The sequence below is a fragment of the Anguilla anguilla genome, chromosome 16, assembly GCF_013347855.1.
Source record: "Anguilla anguilla isolate fAngAng1 chromosome 16, fAngAng1.pri, whole genome shotgun sequence".
Taxonomy (NCBI): domain Eukaryota; kingdom Metazoa; phylum Chordata; class Actinopteri; order Anguilliformes; family Anguillidae; genus Anguilla; species Anguilla anguilla.
In genome coordinates this window covers 6,909,883-6,928,569 of record NC_049216.1, presented here as the reverse complement: position 1 = coordinate 6,928,569, position 18,687 = coordinate 6,909,883, and the positions used below count along the sequence as shown (strand labels likewise).

General features: G+C 46.5%; 1 protein-coding gene and 1 long non-coding RNA gene across 2 annotated transcripts in view; both read left to right on the top strand.

Moving 5' to 3' along the window:
- Positions 1-13,912, top strand: part of LOC118215550 (doublecortin domain-containing protein 1-like) — a 130,539-nt gene extending 116,627 nt beyond the window's left edge. Inside the window, exons 25-39 of the mRNA XM_035396445.1 lie at positions 363-525; positions 1,070-1,204; positions 1,846-2,049; positions 3,069-3,183; positions 3,850-4,017; positions 4,515-4,700; positions 5,657-5,872; positions 6,520-6,748; positions 6,828-6,965; positions 8,067-8,168; positions 8,632-8,768; positions 9,635-9,808; positions 10,349-10,499; positions 13,339-13,488; positions 13,908-13,912. Coding sequence (XP_035252336.1) covers positions 363-525; positions 1,070-1,204; positions 1,846-2,049; positions 3,069-3,183; positions 3,850-4,017; positions 4,515-4,700; positions 5,657-5,872; positions 6,520-6,748; positions 6,828-6,965; positions 8,067-8,168; positions 8,632-8,768; positions 9,635-9,808; positions 10,349-10,499; positions 13,339-13,488; positions 13,908-13,912 — 2,273 coding nt within the window. The remainder of the gene's footprint in view (positions 1-362; positions 526-1,069; positions 1,205-1,845; positions 2,050-3,068; positions 3,184-3,849; positions 4,018-4,514; positions 4,701-5,656; positions 5,873-6,519; positions 6,749-6,827; positions 6,966-8,066; positions 8,169-8,631; positions 8,769-9,634; positions 9,809-10,348; positions 10,500-13,338; positions 13,489-13,907) is intronic.
- A 92-nt stretch (positions 13,913-14,004) lies between these two features.
- Positions 14,005-15,061, top strand: LOC118215761. Its single transcript, XR_004762885.1, has 2 exons — positions 14,005-14,068; positions 14,851-15,061. It is a non-coding gene; the product is annotated as an uncharacterized LOC118215761 (long non-coding RNA).
- The last annotated feature ends 3,626 nt before the right edge of the window (positions 15,062-18,687 follow it).

The following is an 18,687-nucleotide window of genomic DNA, read 5'->3' as shown; positions in this document are numbered from 1 at the left end:
ATTTCTGTCTGTAACGCTGTCTGCTTTACTCCATCTGAATTAAGTGAACAATACAAAAGGAGGGTGGATTAAATTAAATTAATGTTTACTCTTGCCTTTCTGAAAAAGGCACATATACCAGAAGGCATTATTAATAATAATCATAATCATAAAGTAAGGATTTTATTGCTAATTGTGAATGCTAAGATTTCTTTGTCATGTAATTCATCAAGCATAATGCATCTCAGTAAAACTTTTAACAAAGTTGAGGTTGTCTCTGAAATTTTTATTTAATAAAAAATCTGTTGTTGCAATGTTAGAGCTCCATAAGGTGGTTCAGCTTGGACCTCGTTGTGTTTGTTCACTGTCTATTCCCCGCCCAGATCTGGTTCTCGAGGCTGTGGGCGAGCTGACAGACGGGGCCCAGCTCACCGTGTCAGAATGCTGCGTATTGCCAGGGGAAACGAGTAAGGAATCGTCCAATCAGGAGCCAACCAATCAGGACACCGATGAGAACACAGATGAAGATCTCCTCAACATGCTGAAGTGAGCGTACACCAGCACACCCTGCACATGACCCGGAAGAAACAGTACCCTGACTGAAGGATGTGAAGGATATTGAAAGATTTTACATACAGGAATGGTGAAAGATCCATTCCAATATTTTCTCATAAAATTCTGTAGAAGATTACTCAGTAGTGTTATTCCTGCACGGTGTAAAAAGTGCTGAGAACATACATTACATGACCAAAGGTATGTGGACACCTGACATCCAACATCTCATCCAAAATTACGGGCATTAACATGGAGTTGGTCCACCCTTTACTGTTATGACACCCTCCACTCTTCTGGGAAGGCTTTATAATAGATGTTAGAGCACTGCTGCAGGGATTTGCTTCCATTCAGCCAAAAGAGCATTAGTGAAGTCGGGCACTAGAACAGTGACTTAACAGATACCAGACTGTGGGGCCCATCCATGCACTAGAACAGAGTCTTAACAACATGAGCCACCCAGATGCCAGAGTATATGAATGCTCAACGGTGGTGTTTTTATCTTCCTTTGCAGTGATTACTTTGTTTCTTTCCACAGAGAGGACTCTCATTCTAGAGCCCACCGCAAGTTGGACGAGAAGCACCAGCCTTTCAGATACCCATGGCAAGAGAATTTGGAACTTTTTGAAGACGGTGGCATTCAGAACGATAAAGAGGAGAGCTCCACCAAAATGTAAGTGTACAATCACAGGTTAGGCTTCTCAACAGAGGTGGAAAGTCCAGGGGTCAGAAAGCTGAAGTCCTGCAATGTGTTTCTTTCTCCCAATTCAGCCAGTCGATTCCACTAACTAGTTTTACCTGCTGGCTGAAGAGTTATGCTAATGAGCAAATCCAGGTGATTGGAACAAAATACTGGGGAGGACTTTTACTTTTTGAACCTGATTTTCCATATTTGCTTCTCACATGGAGAATGAGGCCTTCCCCTTTAACACCATCACAGTGGTGCATCAACATGGACGCCATAATCAGTCTCAGGTCCAGGATCAAGCCCATTGACTAAATATGGACCACACATGGTACGGCAGAAAGAAGGCTAAGGGATTGATTCAGCTTCCTTGATCTTCAAACAGTTTGGACCAATCAAAGTGCTTCAATGGAATGAAAAGCCCTTTGATTGGCCCAAATCAGTCAGCCACACAAGAATCTCTAGGCAGTAGTTCCCAAGTTTTGGGTCTGGGGACTAGAGAGGAGCCTACCTGATTAATTGGGCCAATTTTCAGCTCTGCATGCAATGTCCATCCCCCATATTCTCCCTCTTACATGCCATTGGCGGACTGTTGCTAAGACGCAGGTGTGACTCTCTCGTGTGTGCAGGCTGGTGCAGAAGCGGAGGAGAGTCACGCAGGCCCAGCTTCAGCAGTTTGAGTTCAGGGAGGGGCAGATTGTGAGCTGCCAGAGTCCCGGGCTGGCCCTGGGGGTGAGGTCAACGGAGGGGGCGCGGGCCGGGATGACCCTACAACTGCTGACCCGAAACCCAGACGACACCAACCAGCGCTGGATACTGAGAGACGAGGACCAGTAAGAGGATGCCATGATGACCCAGACCGTCACACACTGCTAGCCTTACAGCATTAAAACCCAGACCGCCACATACTGCTAGCCTGAGGGCATTATGATCCAGACCACCGCACACTGCTAGCCTTACAGTGTTATAACCCAGATCACGACACACTGCTAGCCTTACAGCGTTACGACCCAGACCATCATATACTGCTAGCCTTACAGTGTTATGACCCAGACCACCCCACACTGCTAGCCTTACAGTGTTATGATCCAGACCACCCCACACTGCTAGCCTTACAGTGTTATGACCCAGACCACCCCACACTGCTAGCCTTACAGCATTACAACCCAGACCACCGCTCACTGCTAGCCTTACAGTGTTATAACCCAGAACACTACATACTGCTAGCCTGAGGGCATTATGACCCAGACCACCACACACTGCTAGCCTTACAGTGTTATAACCCAGAACACTACATACTGCTAGCCTGAGGGCATTATGACCCAGACCACCACACACTGCTAGCCTTACAGCATTACAACCCAGATCACGACATACTGCTAGCCTGAGGGCATTATGATCCAGACCACCGCACACTGCTAGCCTTACAGTGTTATAACCCAGACCACTACATACTGCTAGCCTGAGGGCATTATGATCCAGACCACCGCACACTGCTAGCCTTACAGTGTTATAACCCAGAACACTACATACTGCTAGCCTGAGGGCATTATGATCCAGACCACCGCACACTGCTAGCCTTACAGTGTTATAACCCAGACCACTACATACTGCTAGCCTGAGGGCATTATGACCCAGACCACCGCACACTGCTAGCCTTGCAACTTTACGACCGAACACCAAATAAAAACCAAGCCAAGTTAACTTCATTTGTGTCGTGCTTTTTACAGAAAATTGTCACAAGGACACCACACACTGCTAGCCTGACATAAGAACCCTTAAACAGCGAAGGGGCTGTTTTTCAGCTTAAAGTCTGAGTCCTCATACCTCTGCTCCCGTTTGTCTTCTGTAGGACTCTTCGTCTGCTGGCTAACCCTGGCCTGGTGCTCGCAGTGTCCGTGTCAAAAATCACCCATGGACACACCGGCGCTCCCATCCCCATTCCTGGCTGCCCTGTCATACTCCAGGTGATTCTCCTCTAACATTACCCCCACTTGTGCTGGATAAACTCTCACCCAACGGCTTCCTGTTAGGACCAATCCCAGCAGCCCATGGCTGCCATAGACTTACAGCAGGGGTCCTCAGATCTGACCCTCGGGGCCAGCAGTACTGCTGGTTTTCATTCTTCTCCTCCAATCAGGGACTGATTTAAATCTGTTAAACCAATGTTGACCCTGCACCAGAAAACTGGCGTGCTTTGCGTGCAGTTGACCTACTTCAATAGAAACTTGTTTTCAATGTAACTATGGACAACAAGTTCAGGGAATGTTTGTGAGTAACCGTGTCATCATATTTGGAAAGAGATGTTGCTGTTGAGTTTTTCAAATGTAAATTGTTGGCACTTTCAGCGCCAAAAATGTTGGCACCATTGAGGTTCATCTACCTACAAAACTACTCAAATCTCAGTAAAACTATCTGGATGGATCGATAGCACTCCAAGTGTAAATGCAACTTAATTTTTGGTGAAACTTTAAGGCTTTGAGAAGGTGCGCAGACTCTTTAGCCAATCAAAGACTTAAATGAAGCACTTAAGAGCAGGAAGACATATAAAACCAGAATTCACCCACACTCTTTTGGGGTAAGACACCCCTGCTCTGAAGGGACTGACATGGCTTCATTTGGATGGTCTGCAGAAGCACAAGCCGTACAGCCATGGAGCAGCCAATCAGAGGTGGGGCTGGCTGCCGGAGGTCCCGGTGCTGAGCGCCTTCTTCACCTCGGAGCTGGACCAGGCGGTGACCGCGGCCCTCAGAGCCTGTCTGTGCACCGCCTGCGTGACCCCAGAACCGCTGCACCAGCAGGTCATCCAGATCATCTTCTTCTTCTTCATCTCCTTCATCTCTTTCTTCATCATCATCATTGTCATACCTTTCATCTCTTCTTTCTTCTTCATCTTCTTCCTCATCATCTCCATCTTCTTTTCTTTCTTATTCATGCCCTTCATCTTCATCATCATATTCTTAGTCATGTTCTTTATCATTTTTCATATTCATCATCATCATCATCATCGTCATCATCATCTTCATCATCATTATTATGGGGATCCTCAGGATGAGTGCCTGGTCTAGAGATCCCCCTGCTCACGCCGTGTAGTTGTCATTATTGATCATAGTAGCTGCAGCAGCTTTGGCTACTTCTTGTTCAAAGTAACCATGGAAACACTATTTTTTCCATATGCATGTTAAATGATTGACTGGAACAGAAGCCACTGCGGCCACAGGACCTACTGTAATGGTCACTGTGGAATCGTTGTGCCCTAAGAGTAAGGATGGTTCTCACTCGAACCCTTTTGGGACAGGGCTACTTCCTGCTCAGCTCGGGTGGGACGAGGAGAGTGGAGGTGTGCTCCACCTGCGCCAAAATCCTGAGGGGAAAGCACGTCCTGCAGGAGCTCCCCCCCGACTCCGTCTTCTGCTGCTCCACCGCGCGGCGGGACGCTGCCCTCAACCCCCACGGGCCGTTTAAGATCCTCACCGTCTGCAAGGTGAGCGTGTGACCAGCTCATATGAACCGCTGCTACCACTGCTGTCTCCCTCACCCCGCTAAGAATTCCAGCTTAAACCAGCCTGAGCTGGTCAAGCGGGTTTATGCCGTGTTTTTCGACACTTAGTTGGTCAACCAACTGCTCACCAGCTGACCCGACTATACAGTCAGCTAGTCTACCAGTTTGACCGCCAGCTTACTCTACCAGCTTAACCAGCTGTGACCAGCTAGAGTCCAGCTTCGATCAGCCACAGACCAGCTTTGACCAGCTAGAAGTGTCAAAACCACAGCTGACCATTTTAAACCAGATTAGAATCCCATATGGTCTTGGCTTGCATTTTCAGCAGGGCAGTTATGGCTCCATCATAGATGCTAGGAAGCAGTCAGGGGTATAATAAGAGCCTGCCGCCATCTCTTCATGACATGGAAGCCCCCAGGATAATGCATGCATTTGACTGGCTTGAACAAGGGTGTGCATTGTTTGACACAGATTGGCCAGGACATGAAGTTTGTTTCAGTTAGGCTAAAGGCCTTCATATTATTGAAATCATCAATTTTCACATGTCACCTGGGAGATCAGCATCCAGGCTCCCACATATTCAATAGTATTAAAATACTACTTTAAAAATGTTAAAATATGTCATATTTTATGAAAGTGTCAAATATATTCAAATATTAGAATATTGAATTATTAAAATAATATTCCTAATAATATTCACACGGCAAATAAATGCACATTTGTTACACAAGTGCTTAAATTACACAGACAAACAGAAGTCAGAAGATATAAAGAAATGGATGCTAGCCAGAAGTCCCCTTTAGAGGAGATGGAGGCCCTGAAAGCACAGTGTGTGAACTCTGAGGACCGTGGCTGTGTGTGTGTGTGCGTGTGTGCGTCAGTCCTCACGGGGTTCGGATGTTCCGGAAAGTTCCAGCTGCTGTTCTCCCGTGTTGCAGACGGACCTCGGCGACGCGTCTGCGGCGGAGGGCGTCCTGCGCCGTCTGGAGGAGCGCCTGGAGTCTTTGAGGGCCGAGACGCACCCCCGCGGGACCGCCCCCCCGGCCCCCGGCCCCGCCCCCGCCCGCGCGCAGCCGGCCGCCAGGATCCTGGCCCACAGGAACGGGTGGGGGCTGAGGGGGGGCCAGCTGATCACCGCGGCGACAGTACCCCTGGTGAGACGCCCCGGGGGCCCCTCCGAACCGCAGGGGAGCCAGAGCCCATCCCCCCCTTCCTCCTGACCCTCAAAACTCTCATGGGGGGGGTCTACAAATGCAGAACTGGCAGATATTTCTCTGGCTCTCCATCAAAATGGAGGAAAGGAATGAGAACAAGAAAATAGACAAATCTGGCCTGCGTGTTTTCCCTCAGGATTTTATCTTTGTAGATCTCACAATCAATCTGTCAAGATAGATGCATGCGTATTTTTACAAATTTACTAAAAAAAAAAACCTACAATTGCAGTCACAAACACCTACCTGAAATGATCTGTACCTCTATCTGTATACCTGACTCAAGGAGGCAGATACTATGTGATTGGTCTCATTTGTGTGGTCTTTTTGAACCGGTCATTATTATTTGTATATTTCAGGGTCTGCATTCACTTGTCTGTTGTGTTGACCTGTGTGTGTGTGTCTGTTTTTTGTGTGTGCGTGTGTGTGCGTGTGTCTGTGTCTGTTTTCTGTGTGTGTGTGTATGTGTGTCTGTCTATGTGTGTGTGTGTCTGTTGGTGTGTCTGTGTGTGTGTGTATGTGTGTCTGTGTGTGTGTCTATGTGTGTGTGTGTCTGTGTGTACGTATGTGTGTGTGTGTGTGTCCCGTAGATGCTGTCTCAGTGTACCCTCAAACTGCAGCTGTCCCGGGCCGCCACACGCCTCCACACCGCAGACGGGACGCAGATCCTCTCCGTCCCGCAGCTCAAAGCCTGGGCCATCAACGAGTGCCTGCAGGAGCACTGCGCAGCCGCAGACACGACTGCGCAGCCCGCAGAACCCCCGCACGCAGACCCGCCACGCACAGACCCCCTGCACCCCCCAGACGCAGACTCGAGAGGTGAGACCAGTCCGGTGAAAAGGATTCCCAAAAGGAAGAGCTTTTCCTCCGTAACCCTTAAACCCCCCGCCCCCTCCAGGTCGTCCGGGTTACGAGCCCCTCCCCCAGGTGACCGCGGAGGACCTGGACGCCGTGGACGAGGACCTGCAGGCGCTCATCCTGAGGAGCCCCGTCGACGTCTGGGTGTCCTGTGGGGAGCCCTTCATCCCTGTGGAGGGTAACGCACCCGCCCCACACTGTCCGAAAATGCACTCGCTCACCCTGACTTCACCCAAAAATCATACACACGCGCACACACACCCAAACCCACCAATAAAACATACACCAACTCTTACACCGCCATGAAACACTAACATCCACCCTTACACCTTACACAAATGCGTCCTTTCACTGCCCAAAAACATGTACACCAGGGCTTCTCAAATCTGGCCCTCAACACTCGATTCTGTTTTCTACCCGGTAGTTAAGTGATGAATTAATGCCACGGATTGGCCAGAAATTTAACTCACCTGGGGTTTAAATCAGTCCTGATTGGATGGAAAGACCAGCATTACTACGGACTTTGAGGGTCAGATGTGAGTACTCCTGGCCTACACCCCCGTTAAAAAACACACCCCTGCCTCTGCTCCACCCATGAATCAATGAGCAGGCCTCAGGTCTCAGTCTTCAGGTCTCAGTCCTCCCCTGCAGTCTCAGTGTCCTCTAGTCTCAGTGCCGGGCTCTCTCTGCCCGTGTGTGGACTGGATGCAGACTCCCTGCTCCCTGAGAGGCCCCAGCACAGGCCTGTTAATGAGCAATTTAATGCTTGCCCTGTAAAAGGCCCTGTGCTAATTAAATTTGTGTCGCCGGGTGCAGACTTGGCAGGTGATGCTCATTCGGTGTAACCTTGTGCAAACATGGCTATCAATTAGAGCGTAATTAAATCACTCCCCATGGAGTTATTACAGTAGGTCAGGCCGAGGTTGCTGGGAGACAGCACTGGGTAGAGAGAGCATTTTGTTTAAATAAAATAAAACAGCATTAAAAGGTTCTGCAGGGAATTCAGTCTGGAATTCAATGTGTAGTCCAGAGCAAAAGACCACGGTGAACATTTATGCCAGCTTCGAACTCCACTTCCCATCAGCCCCTCCTGTGAACTCATTTGTGTTGCCCATTGGACACTCTCTCCGCCTGCTTTCCTCACAGGAACTCTGGGTTCATCCCAATTGCTAATTTTATCCACCCTCGTCTCCTCGGTCCTTGCGTGACCCAGAAATGGATGGGAGTCCGTCTGAAGCCTGATTGGACGGCCCCTGCTAAGTGTCTGTTTGCTCTCCAGTAGTGCAGAGGAGACAGGGGCAGCGGTGGAGGAGCTGGCTGCAGAAGGAGAAACTGCTGGCTGAGCTGCTGATGAAGAAACACAAGATGAGGCACCTGCAAGGTCAGCACAGGCTGGAGGGAACTCACTCTACCTCAGAAATACCCATAAAAAGTACCACAAGTCCATTTTTACAGGCCAATGTGTCTGGAAAAATTACTAAAAATTCTGCCATATCTATTACCAATGTGCACAACAAGCAGGTGTGTTTGACAACACAGTCTTTTGTGTGGGTGTGTGTGTGTGTGTAGTTCCCTAAGAGTAATGGAAACCACAATACATTCTCTGATCTTTCATCATAAAACACACTGAAATCTTCAACTGCCACATTCATTGAATGAATGACAGTTTTTTATGTAATGGAACCTAAACATTTGCTCTCTGTTTGTTCACCTGTCTCATAATTCTCTTCACATAATTGCGATCGTACTGATACATTCTCGCTAAGGCCTGGAATAGCTTCATCCTGCTGCATAGCCTGACGGATCTGACCTGTGACCTCATCTCCGGTTCTGCGCTGTGATAGGCCGGCGGATCGCCGGGCAGAGTCTGGCCAGGATGGTGCCCACCCTGAGCCCGGCCCAGCCCGTGGTGGTGGAGGGGGGCTGGACACAGGCCAGTCTGGAGGAGCTGGAGCTGAAGGAGGACCTGCAGAACATGGAGGTGCTGCACATTGTGGAGGACAAACCTAACCTGACATTAGGCCCTCAGCTGTCTTTCCTGAGGAGGAGACAGACAAATGAAATATATCACACACACCGACACACGTTATGCACCCTTGCACAACAAAATATTTTCCAGTATACGGAGATGCAATATATTGGAATTCTTGATTTGTCCATTTTTGTGATTATGGGGGATGGGTATTCTGATATAATTTTCAGCATTTAACCACACATATGAATGTTATCAAAACATAACACTGACTTATTTGTGAAATAACCTGTTGCTTGAAATGTACAAAATATTGTAATTTGTGCTGAGAAATATATTGTATATGTATACTGATATACTTCAAAATATACTTTTTGCTTTGGCCTCATTGGAATATGTATAAATGTGACCAAAAGGATATATATTTAAGACAAAATGAGAAAACATTGACATGTATTGGACTGCCAAATACATACAGTATACGTATATTTATGTATATTATTCAATGTATTGTACCATAATTTTCAATATATGGTGATATATAATGATAGTGCAAGGGCACAGTAAGTCTGTAAAAAGACACAGGTGAATAGGTCACTACTAACTCCACTTACTGCTAATGCCACTGCAGGCCTTACTACAAACTCTACTGTTATTTCTGTGTGTTTAGAGTCTACATTATAGTTCTAGGTTAGCATAAGTTAGCTTGCATTTGGAGCTTTGTTGATGTTGCTTCGTACACTCCAGGTCTGGCACTGTTTCTCATGTTAAATCAGATGAATGCATTTATATTCTCCTGCATCGTAAGCCTCTCTGAATAAGTGTTCGCTAAATAAATGCGCCGTTTTATAACGTACCGTGACTGCATCGCACAGACGCACCTCGCAGCGGTGGAGGCGTCGCGGGCGAAGAACCGCGCGCCCGTCCCCAGCAGGCAGTCCAGGGGCCTGCAGGATCTGTACAACCAGCCCGACGTCAAACGGGTGCTGGCGTACCGAAACGGGGACCCCAAGCGGGCGGCGTACGTCTGGGGGCGGAGCATCGAAGAGGTAAACTCCCAGAATGCCCCGGGCCCTGTCATCACCCTGAGCTCCTGGCATTGTGCAAACTCAACGGCACTGAGAGAGCAAAGACACACAGTGTCATTGATGCCAGGCACCATTAAGCTACCAGTGTTAATAGCTCCCCCTTGTGGAGAATCTTCAGCCCGCTAAACTTGAGTGAGTGACTGAGTGACTGAGTGAGTGAGTTACAAGCCAGGTCCATGAGGTGGTTCTCATCAAAACGAGAATAACACCCAACGTTAGTGTGTAAGATATTTTTTTTTTTTGTAAGAGATGTCCAAGCAAAGTCGTGACATTTACGTCATGTACAGGAGTACGTAGGGCAGGGGTGTCCAAACTTATCTGAAAAGGGCCTGATTCTACTTTTCAAGGTCTTTATTGAAGACCATGATTAGTTAATTAGTAGAATAAGGTGTCTTGGAAACTAACAGAAACCAGCTGCTACATTGGCCCTTTGTGGATGAGATTGGACACCCCTGAAGAGTGGGGGGGGGGGTTAATGCGGTTTCCTTGGTTATGCTCCAGCTCCTGAGTAACAGCGGCTCCAGACTGGGGCTGTCCCAGCCGGCGGCGTGCCTCTACGGGGCCGACGGGGGCCCGCTCCGCTCGTGGGCCGAGGTCCAGCGGGACATGCTGGTGTGCGTGTCGGCGGGAGGCCCCTTCCTCACCGCGGAAGGTCAGTCTGCTCTTTAGCGTGCGGTCCCAGCGAGCGCTTTTGGGGTGAGAAGTCGGTGAAACGGTGTTCAAGTGAAAACCTGGCGCCATTTTGCTGAAAAGTGAAAGTTTCCTAGCCGATTAGGATGTAGCCAGGCTATATCCGTGTAAAATCAGATCTATATTGGGGTTAACCCTGTCCGTTTTTGTCAAAACATCTCTCAACCAAGATTTACACTCTCCTAGAGTCCAGCTTTTGCTCACTGGTGGTCTGGCTGTTATTTCCTGAATGCAACTGAGGTCTGGGTAAGTCGGACAAAATAAGAATCGGTTCACGTATGGGGGTACTGTGCATGTGCCTGTATATCCAGCCAGACCTTTGGGCTAGGTATAATATCTAAATGCCTGACTTATTAACCTGAAGAAATTGAAAATTGATTTCAAGACCCAATTACGGACACTGTACGTTCTGTAACTAAAATGAGGTGAAGTATTGATTGGTTTTTCGGGAGCAACCCGAGGTGTTCTTCGAATTTCTGTAGGCTGATAGAACTTCATTCATTGATCGTATATAGGTCACAGCATGCCAGATACCAACTCTGTCGGTCTCTCTGGTGGTTTTTAGAGCTAGTCTCATTATTTGTAGAGACCATTAATCCTCTTAATCAGAGGAAACCCCAGGTCCTTTCAGATCTGCTTTATTGACAATTGCTTTGTCAGTTACTTTTTGCGTATTTCATTTGATTTGTTTTCATTCCTGTGACCTGGCTACTGGAACCTTCATGGACATGAAATTTTAAAAACTTTTTGAAAAGTTTAAAATGGAGGAGAAGTAGTGGAGATGGGAAGGGGGATATGGTATTTTTACACCTGAGTAAAAACAGTTTAATAGCCTGAGGTCATATTGCGTAGTAATATTGTGTGAAGAAACCCGTTCCTGGAAGACCAAATCCATTTCTGGGTTTTATGCCAAGAAGCTCCATAACTGCTCTTAACCTAGTTTACCCAATCAGCTAAATGGATGGTAAATGGACTGCATTTATATAGCGCTTTTATACAATTGATGCCTCTCATTCACCAGAGCAATTAGGTGTTTTGCTCAAGGACACTTAGAGACACCCAGGCCGGGGTTTGAACCGGCAACCCTCCGACTGCCAGACAACCGCTCTTACCTCCTGAGCCATGTCGCTACATCTATGGTCCACAGACTTGGTCCTGGGGTATCGCTGTGTACGCTGGTTTTGATTCCAACGGCGATTGCAATCCCAGATTTTTTTTAACAAGCTGTTAATTTTTCTCAATTATGCTTTTCGTGTTCGGAGGGATCATTTGCGCCCTTAAGCGACGCTCGCGGACGACAGCTGGAGGCGCAAGCTGTCCCGCCGTCGCCGTGTAAAACGCTTTACGGCGGTCCGAGTGACCCGGTGTCGGCGCGTACCGCTAGTTCGCTAATTGAGTCTGAGCAATCGGCGAAAACAGAAGTCGCCGTAAAATCCGGACACAGACAAGGGCTGTAAATGTCTGGACGGTAAATGTTTTTTTTAAAAATACCGACCGGTAGTTATGGTAGTCTTAGAGTTCTTGTCCATTATGTAGTTTATTACATTACAGGCATTTTGCAGACGCTCTTATCCAGAGCGACTTACACAACTTTTTACATAGCACTTTACATTGTATCCATTTATACAGCTGGATATATACTGAAGCAATTTCGGTTAAGTACCTTGCTCAAGGGTACAATGGCAGTGTCCTTACCCGGGAATCGAACCTGCGACCTTTCGGTTACAAGCCCAGTTCCTTACCCACTGTGCTACACTCCGTCCTGCGTGTGTTTATGTGTGTGGCGCTAAATCACCGCGAGAACATCTCAGCAAAACGTTGTCACAGACGCGCTGCCGGCATACGACTGGACACCGGCCACACCGGTGTGAGCTGTGTAATGTTGGCAAAATGGACGGCCGTGTGGTATAATGGGTTGTACCCTCGAGCGAGGTGCTTAACCGGCATTGCTTCAGTATATATCCAGCTGAATAAATGGATGCAATGTGAACGCTATGTAAAAGTTGTGCAAGACGCACTGGATAAGAGCGTCTGCTAAATGCCTGTAATGTAATGTAATGTAATGTAATGTAATGAAAAATACCCTGTCCTCGCTTCCGACAAGGCAAAATGTACTCACAGGTGAAATGCGCTGCCCCAAAACAGAATTGGTGTCAGTAGTGGGTGAAGAAACAAATTAAAACATCCTGGGATTGAAACGGCTGATGAACGAAGCATCTTAAACGAGACTGGGAAAGATATACTTTATGCGCGCATTGTATTTCTGGTCTAGGAGCATCGATTAGCTTCTTCTTCCTTAATTTAATTAATTAAATATACTAAACTGTAAATATTACTGCAAACCTCAACACACTGGTCATCTAACCTGGCTTAAATACCTTCAGAGGCCTTGGCTGTACTGACATGTCCATCTTATCTGTGAGGGATCTCTCTTTGTTCCAGAATGACACGTTTTGTTCATTAACATCGCACACTCTTAGTCTTGCCCGATGCATTGTGGAGCCTCAGTGTAGGCAGAGACCTGTCCCCCCCCCTCGACCCTTGACCTCCAGCCACACAATGTACAACATAGGCCCTGCTGACCAGTCCTCACCGGCTATAATAAATCATCGATCAGTACACACTTCCTTAACTCAGCACACACACACTAAACCTCCGAACCCATCCGTGTGTATAAAGAGAATATGCTGTGAGGTAACTAATTAATAACATAACTCCTGACATCAGCGCAAGGCTTGACCTTAGAGTTTCTCGGTTGGGGAGTTTCTGACTCGGTGTGAAACGTGGACGCTGTGCTCCAGACTGCAGGGAGAAGATCGAGGTGAGGGCGAGGTACGCTCGAGCAAAGAAGAACTGCGGTCCGGACGGCATCCTGCTGGAGATGGAGACCCAGAAGGGTCCCGCGGTCAGTATAACCGTAGGTGTGAACGGTAGTGATCCTGTGGGGTACGGTCAGTGTAACCGTAGGTGTTAACGTAACTGACCCTGTGGGTTACGGACTGTATAACCATAGGTGTGAGTGGTACAGACCCTGTGGGGTATGGTCAGTATATGTTTAGGTGTGAGTGGTACAGACCCTGTGGGGTATGGTCAGTATATGTTTAGGTGTGATTGGTACTGACCCTGTGGGGTATGGTCAGTATATGTTTAGGTGTGAGTGGTACTGACCCTGTGGGGTATGGTCAGTATATGTTTAGGTGTGAGTGGTACTGACCCTGTGGGGTATGGTCAGTATATGTTTAGGTGTGAGTGGTACTGACCCTGTGGGGTATGGTCAGTATATGTTTAGGTGTGAGTGGTACTGACCCTGTGGCGTATGGTCAGTATAACTCTAGGTGTGAGTGGTACTGACCCTGTGGCGTATGGTCAGTATAACTCTAGGTGTGAGTGGTACTGACCCTGTGGGGTATGGTCAATATAAGTTTAGGTGTGAGTGGTACTGACCCTGATGTGGCTTTGTTTTACAAGGTAAATACTCCAGGCCGATGGCTCGCTCTTCCTTGGGGAACAGAAGCAGAAAACCAGATACCGGTGAGTTCCTTCACATAAATAGTCAGTGACAGTAAAAACAGTTTTCATTTTGTGCAAAACAAACTTTTCTCTTGTCATCAATTGTGTACACATGCAAACAGGCATTATAAGCACATACACATAATTTTTTTTATGACTGGTCCAACACAAAAAAAAAAAAAAAACAAGACCAGGTCATAATCTAGTATATGGCTGGACCTAGTACACGTGATCCGGCCGACCAATGGTGTAACTTCATAACTCGGCCGACCAATGGTGCAACTTTATCACTCAGTCACTCAGTCACAGTCATTCGCGTTTGTAGGGCTGGCCCCGCTGTTGCGGTCCAGCCAAAAATGTATGAGATTCATACCAGTCTTTCTTCATTGTTTGTCAGAATTTCTTTCTTGAGAATACACACCTGGGGGCGTAATGCTATATCTCGCCACTTTGGGGCGACATTGTTAAGAGAACTAGCAAAGTCCACACAAATCTCTCTGTCATGATTTTTGTCATAGCATAATTCCTTCCAAGTTGACAACATTACATTACAGGCATTTAGCAAACACTCTTATCCAGAGCGACTTACACAACTTTGTACATAGCATTCACATTGTATCCATTTATACAGCTGGACATACACTGAAGCAATGCAGTTTAAGTACCTTGCTCAGTAGTATAACAGCCATGTTCTACCCAGGAATCGAACCTGCAACCTTTAGGTTACAAGACCAGTTCCTTACTCACTGTAGTACACTGCCACCCCAGCAGTGCTGTTGACAGTGTCTGTTATTGTGCTTTAGTTGATGGAGACGCAGTGAAAGCTGGTGTCTCTGAAGCAGATCACCTGATTGGATGGATGGATGGAGGCGGGGCTTGCGTCTCACTTTTTATTGCATCACCACTGGCACACTTCCTCTCACTCAGATTCCAGAGTGCTGATTTTATTTGCTGTCATTATATCAATGCTTCTGTAATGTAATGATAAGAATACAATAAATCACCTTAATTATCTGATGGAGGGCCCTTTGACTTATTCTGAAAACATTACTCAATTATTGTTTAAATGTGGTAGGTGGTACTTTCTGTTTTAATATAATAGTGCATTTATTTTCATTTCTCTTGTTTGAAGTATATTTTCCTCCTTTTAAATAACAAAAAAACTAAAGTTTCCCTATTCTCATTTTGTTTTGAACTTGGTAAATATATTTAAAATGGATTTTACTTTGATGTTTAGAAGTTTAATGACCTTTTTTAACTTTTTATATATGACTCTGGATGTCCATTTTAATTTTCTGTGGCCCATTCACATAACTGTACTCTGGTGAAGTGAAAGTACAGCACCTTGTTCAAGGGCATGATGGGATTGTTCTACCCGAAATGAGCCCACAGCTCTGAAACGGCTGTGTGGCGCACTGTTCTTTTACTCACACTAATGGCTTCCTGACCTTTTCTTAGAGTGCCCAGCACACTCTCCAAACCCACACCAGAGGACAACACGTCCACACCTGAGATACTGAGCTTTAACACCTACGTTAGCTTAAATGGGGCAGTACCCTATTGTGACCAGCAGGTGGCAGCAGCAGAACATTTTCTTCCTCACTGCAGCGCTATTGATGGCTGCCACTTGACATCTCCTCTATAAATGACTGCCGGCGCCAGGCGCAGCGCCGGTTCTGTTTAAACTCCATTTAAATGCATGCTTTAATCTGCACGAACGCAGATCCAGCTCGCGCCGCGCCGCGTCCCTCCCTCCCTCCCCCCTCCCCGAAATGGGACACCCCGGTGATTTGTGTTCCTTACCGCGGGAGTTATCTTTGCGAAACGCGACAGTAAAAACACAAGGTTCCCTTTTTCTCTTCACCTCAGGCTTTCAACCTTCAGAGCGTGTGAGGGCTGCCTTTCGTCAGAAGACAAACTCGGTTTTTGATAGATTGCCGCGCGCAAGATCGTTCAGTTAGTGCCGCAGACTTGCTGGCTTTCTTTCTTCCTCCCCATCCCTCTCTCGTCTCTCCTCCCCTAGCAGTCCGTCGAATCCTGCGTTTCAGAAACCTGCTTTTAGCTGATGCGTCCTCAGTCACATTGCATTACTACCGTTACAATCCTTCATATTTTCATGCCTCATGCTACCTAGCCAACACCCCCGTTTCTTCTGCCTCTGTATTTGTACCCCTCTGTTGTAGTCTGTGGCCCAAGCCCACATGCCTAATATCTCATTTCTGTTTCCAGAACATTCTTGGATAATTAGGGTAGGGTTGTTCCAAGCATGTACATTTTAGGGGGGTGTTAGCAGGGGATGATTTGGAAGATGATGGTAAGTTTATATGCTCTGTGCCTTGGAACTTGATGGGAAAAATAAATACATATTAAGGCTGTTCAAAGAACATTCTCATCATGACGGTACCTCACATCCAAACGGGAGACTGACCGGAATGTTCCGCCTGTGTTCTTAATGTTCTGTGCGCCCGCTCAGTCTCTTGGTGCTCAGTGGTGGTGAATGCCCCAGCACAGTAACCACGGCAGTTACACAGGGCTGTCTCAGGTCTGTGGTGCTAAGTGGGTGGGTTTTAATGGTAGTGCTGCTTCTCACTGTTTGGCATCAAACCCTGACCTAAAACATTAACATTGATTAAAGTGGACAACAACCTCAATTTACACCACAGGTACACTCAATTAAGACACAAAAGGCAAGGTTAAAAAATTCTTTAAATTTTTTTTTTTAATCCAGTTGTATAATCTGGTTTGGTGATATTTTACTGATGCAGGCACCAGCGTTGCCGTATTGGGCATCATAGCTAGTTTTTATTTTAGTTTCTGGTTTCATTTCTAATAACCTTGGCTTATACGAGTCCAGGAGGGATCAAATGCACTCTGATAAGAGGTGATTTAAGGCTCACTTTTTTACTGTGTGCAGTGCTCACAGGAACGTGTAGCCATAACAGAGATCGGGCCTTTGAATATGAGAGGGCCCTGTTACTCTAATCACGGTCCTGCTGGTTTTTCAGCCTCCCTTTACCTGGGAGTCCGGTGCGAAGGCAGTCTGGCCAATCAGAAGCACAAATTGTTCACTTAATTACCTGGGAGAAAAATAAAACCAGGGCCGGATTTGGATTTGAGGGCCAGATTCAATTATCTTCACTTATCCATGTGATAGAGCAATTCAAACTGATAGAAAAATTAAGGTATGCACACACTCATTTACCTTCAGTATAACACACAAAGTTAAACTACCGTAATTAACACAGCCAGTTCTTTTCTACTTGAAATTTGCATTTGTTGAAAGCATATGAATCTGCATTGGACCCAGTTAAGCATTGGATGTAAATTTGCACTTCTGAATTTCTTCTAGAACAGTGGCAACCAACCCTGTTCCTGGAGATCCACCATCATGTAGGTTTCTCTCCAACCCTAACAAATCACACCTCATTCAACAGCTCAAGATGGTGGTGAGGAGCTAATTAAAGTCAGGTGTGCCAAATTAAGGCAAAATGAAAACCTATAGCATATCCAGAAGGATAGTTTACCTTTTTTGGACAACCACTACAAACCACATAAAACAAGGCCTGGAGAAATAAATTTATATACAATAGAAGTCGCAATGCATTAACAAATGCCTTCAAATTAAGTGACAACCTACTTTAGAAGGAAACTAAAGTTCTTATTTGTAGTTCTTCTCCCTTTCCCTTTATAATTTGCCAGTTCTCTTATTCTCTATTGAACAGAAAAGAACAAAGAATTTGTAGGTAGGTAGGAAAAAGTTGTTTTTTTTAGCTGAAGGTAGGAATATGGCTTTTTAGCTGAACTTAAAATAAAAATAGTAAAGCCTGCTGGGCTAAGCAATTCCTTAAGTAAGTTGCATGGACTTGCAATGGATAGCCAGACTAGCTCTGCTAGCCACCATAGCTCAGGTGATACAGCAAAGGTGTGAAAAATTGCTAGGCTTCCCAATACTCCTTCTCTGGTCTGCCAACTAAAGCAAAGAAAAGCTCAAACGAAAATCTGAAAGCCTAATACGGTTTCTAGCTAAACTCCATCACAGCCACACACTGTTCCATGATAGAATCAGAAGTGAAAACAAATATGCCATTTCCCGCCTCTTTTAATACCAACAGGAAGGGAATCCTCGAACCCTGATTGGACAAGAGAAAAATGCCAAACAGCTGCCCTCAATGACTAATTAACAGCCAGTTTCCAAGACCCTGATCAGCAGCTGATCCACATAGCCCTGTAATCAACTACTGAGGCAAAGGCATCTCGAACTGAGTGACTCACGAAGTCGAGAAGAAATCAAACTAAGCAAAAAACCGATGTGCACTAAAGAAAAACTAATTAGCAAACGCCACAGCGTATGGATGAGTGATATTAACCATGACGTCAATCCAAAATGAGGCCATACACACACAGATCAAGACTGGCACGGTCCACACTAGCAAACAGCAGCCTACAGCAGCCCCATCCTTCTAATTTATTGTGATAGCGTTGTAGCAATTACATGCAGATTGCTATCTTTCAGCCGGAAGGCTCAGCCCGAGCGCTCTGCTCATCAGGAAACAGGAAACCAGAATGAATTAGATTAACGCCATTTTTCGTGCTTTTTTATTTCTGGCGCACAGCGAGCATCCTGCCCACGCGGGCGCGGC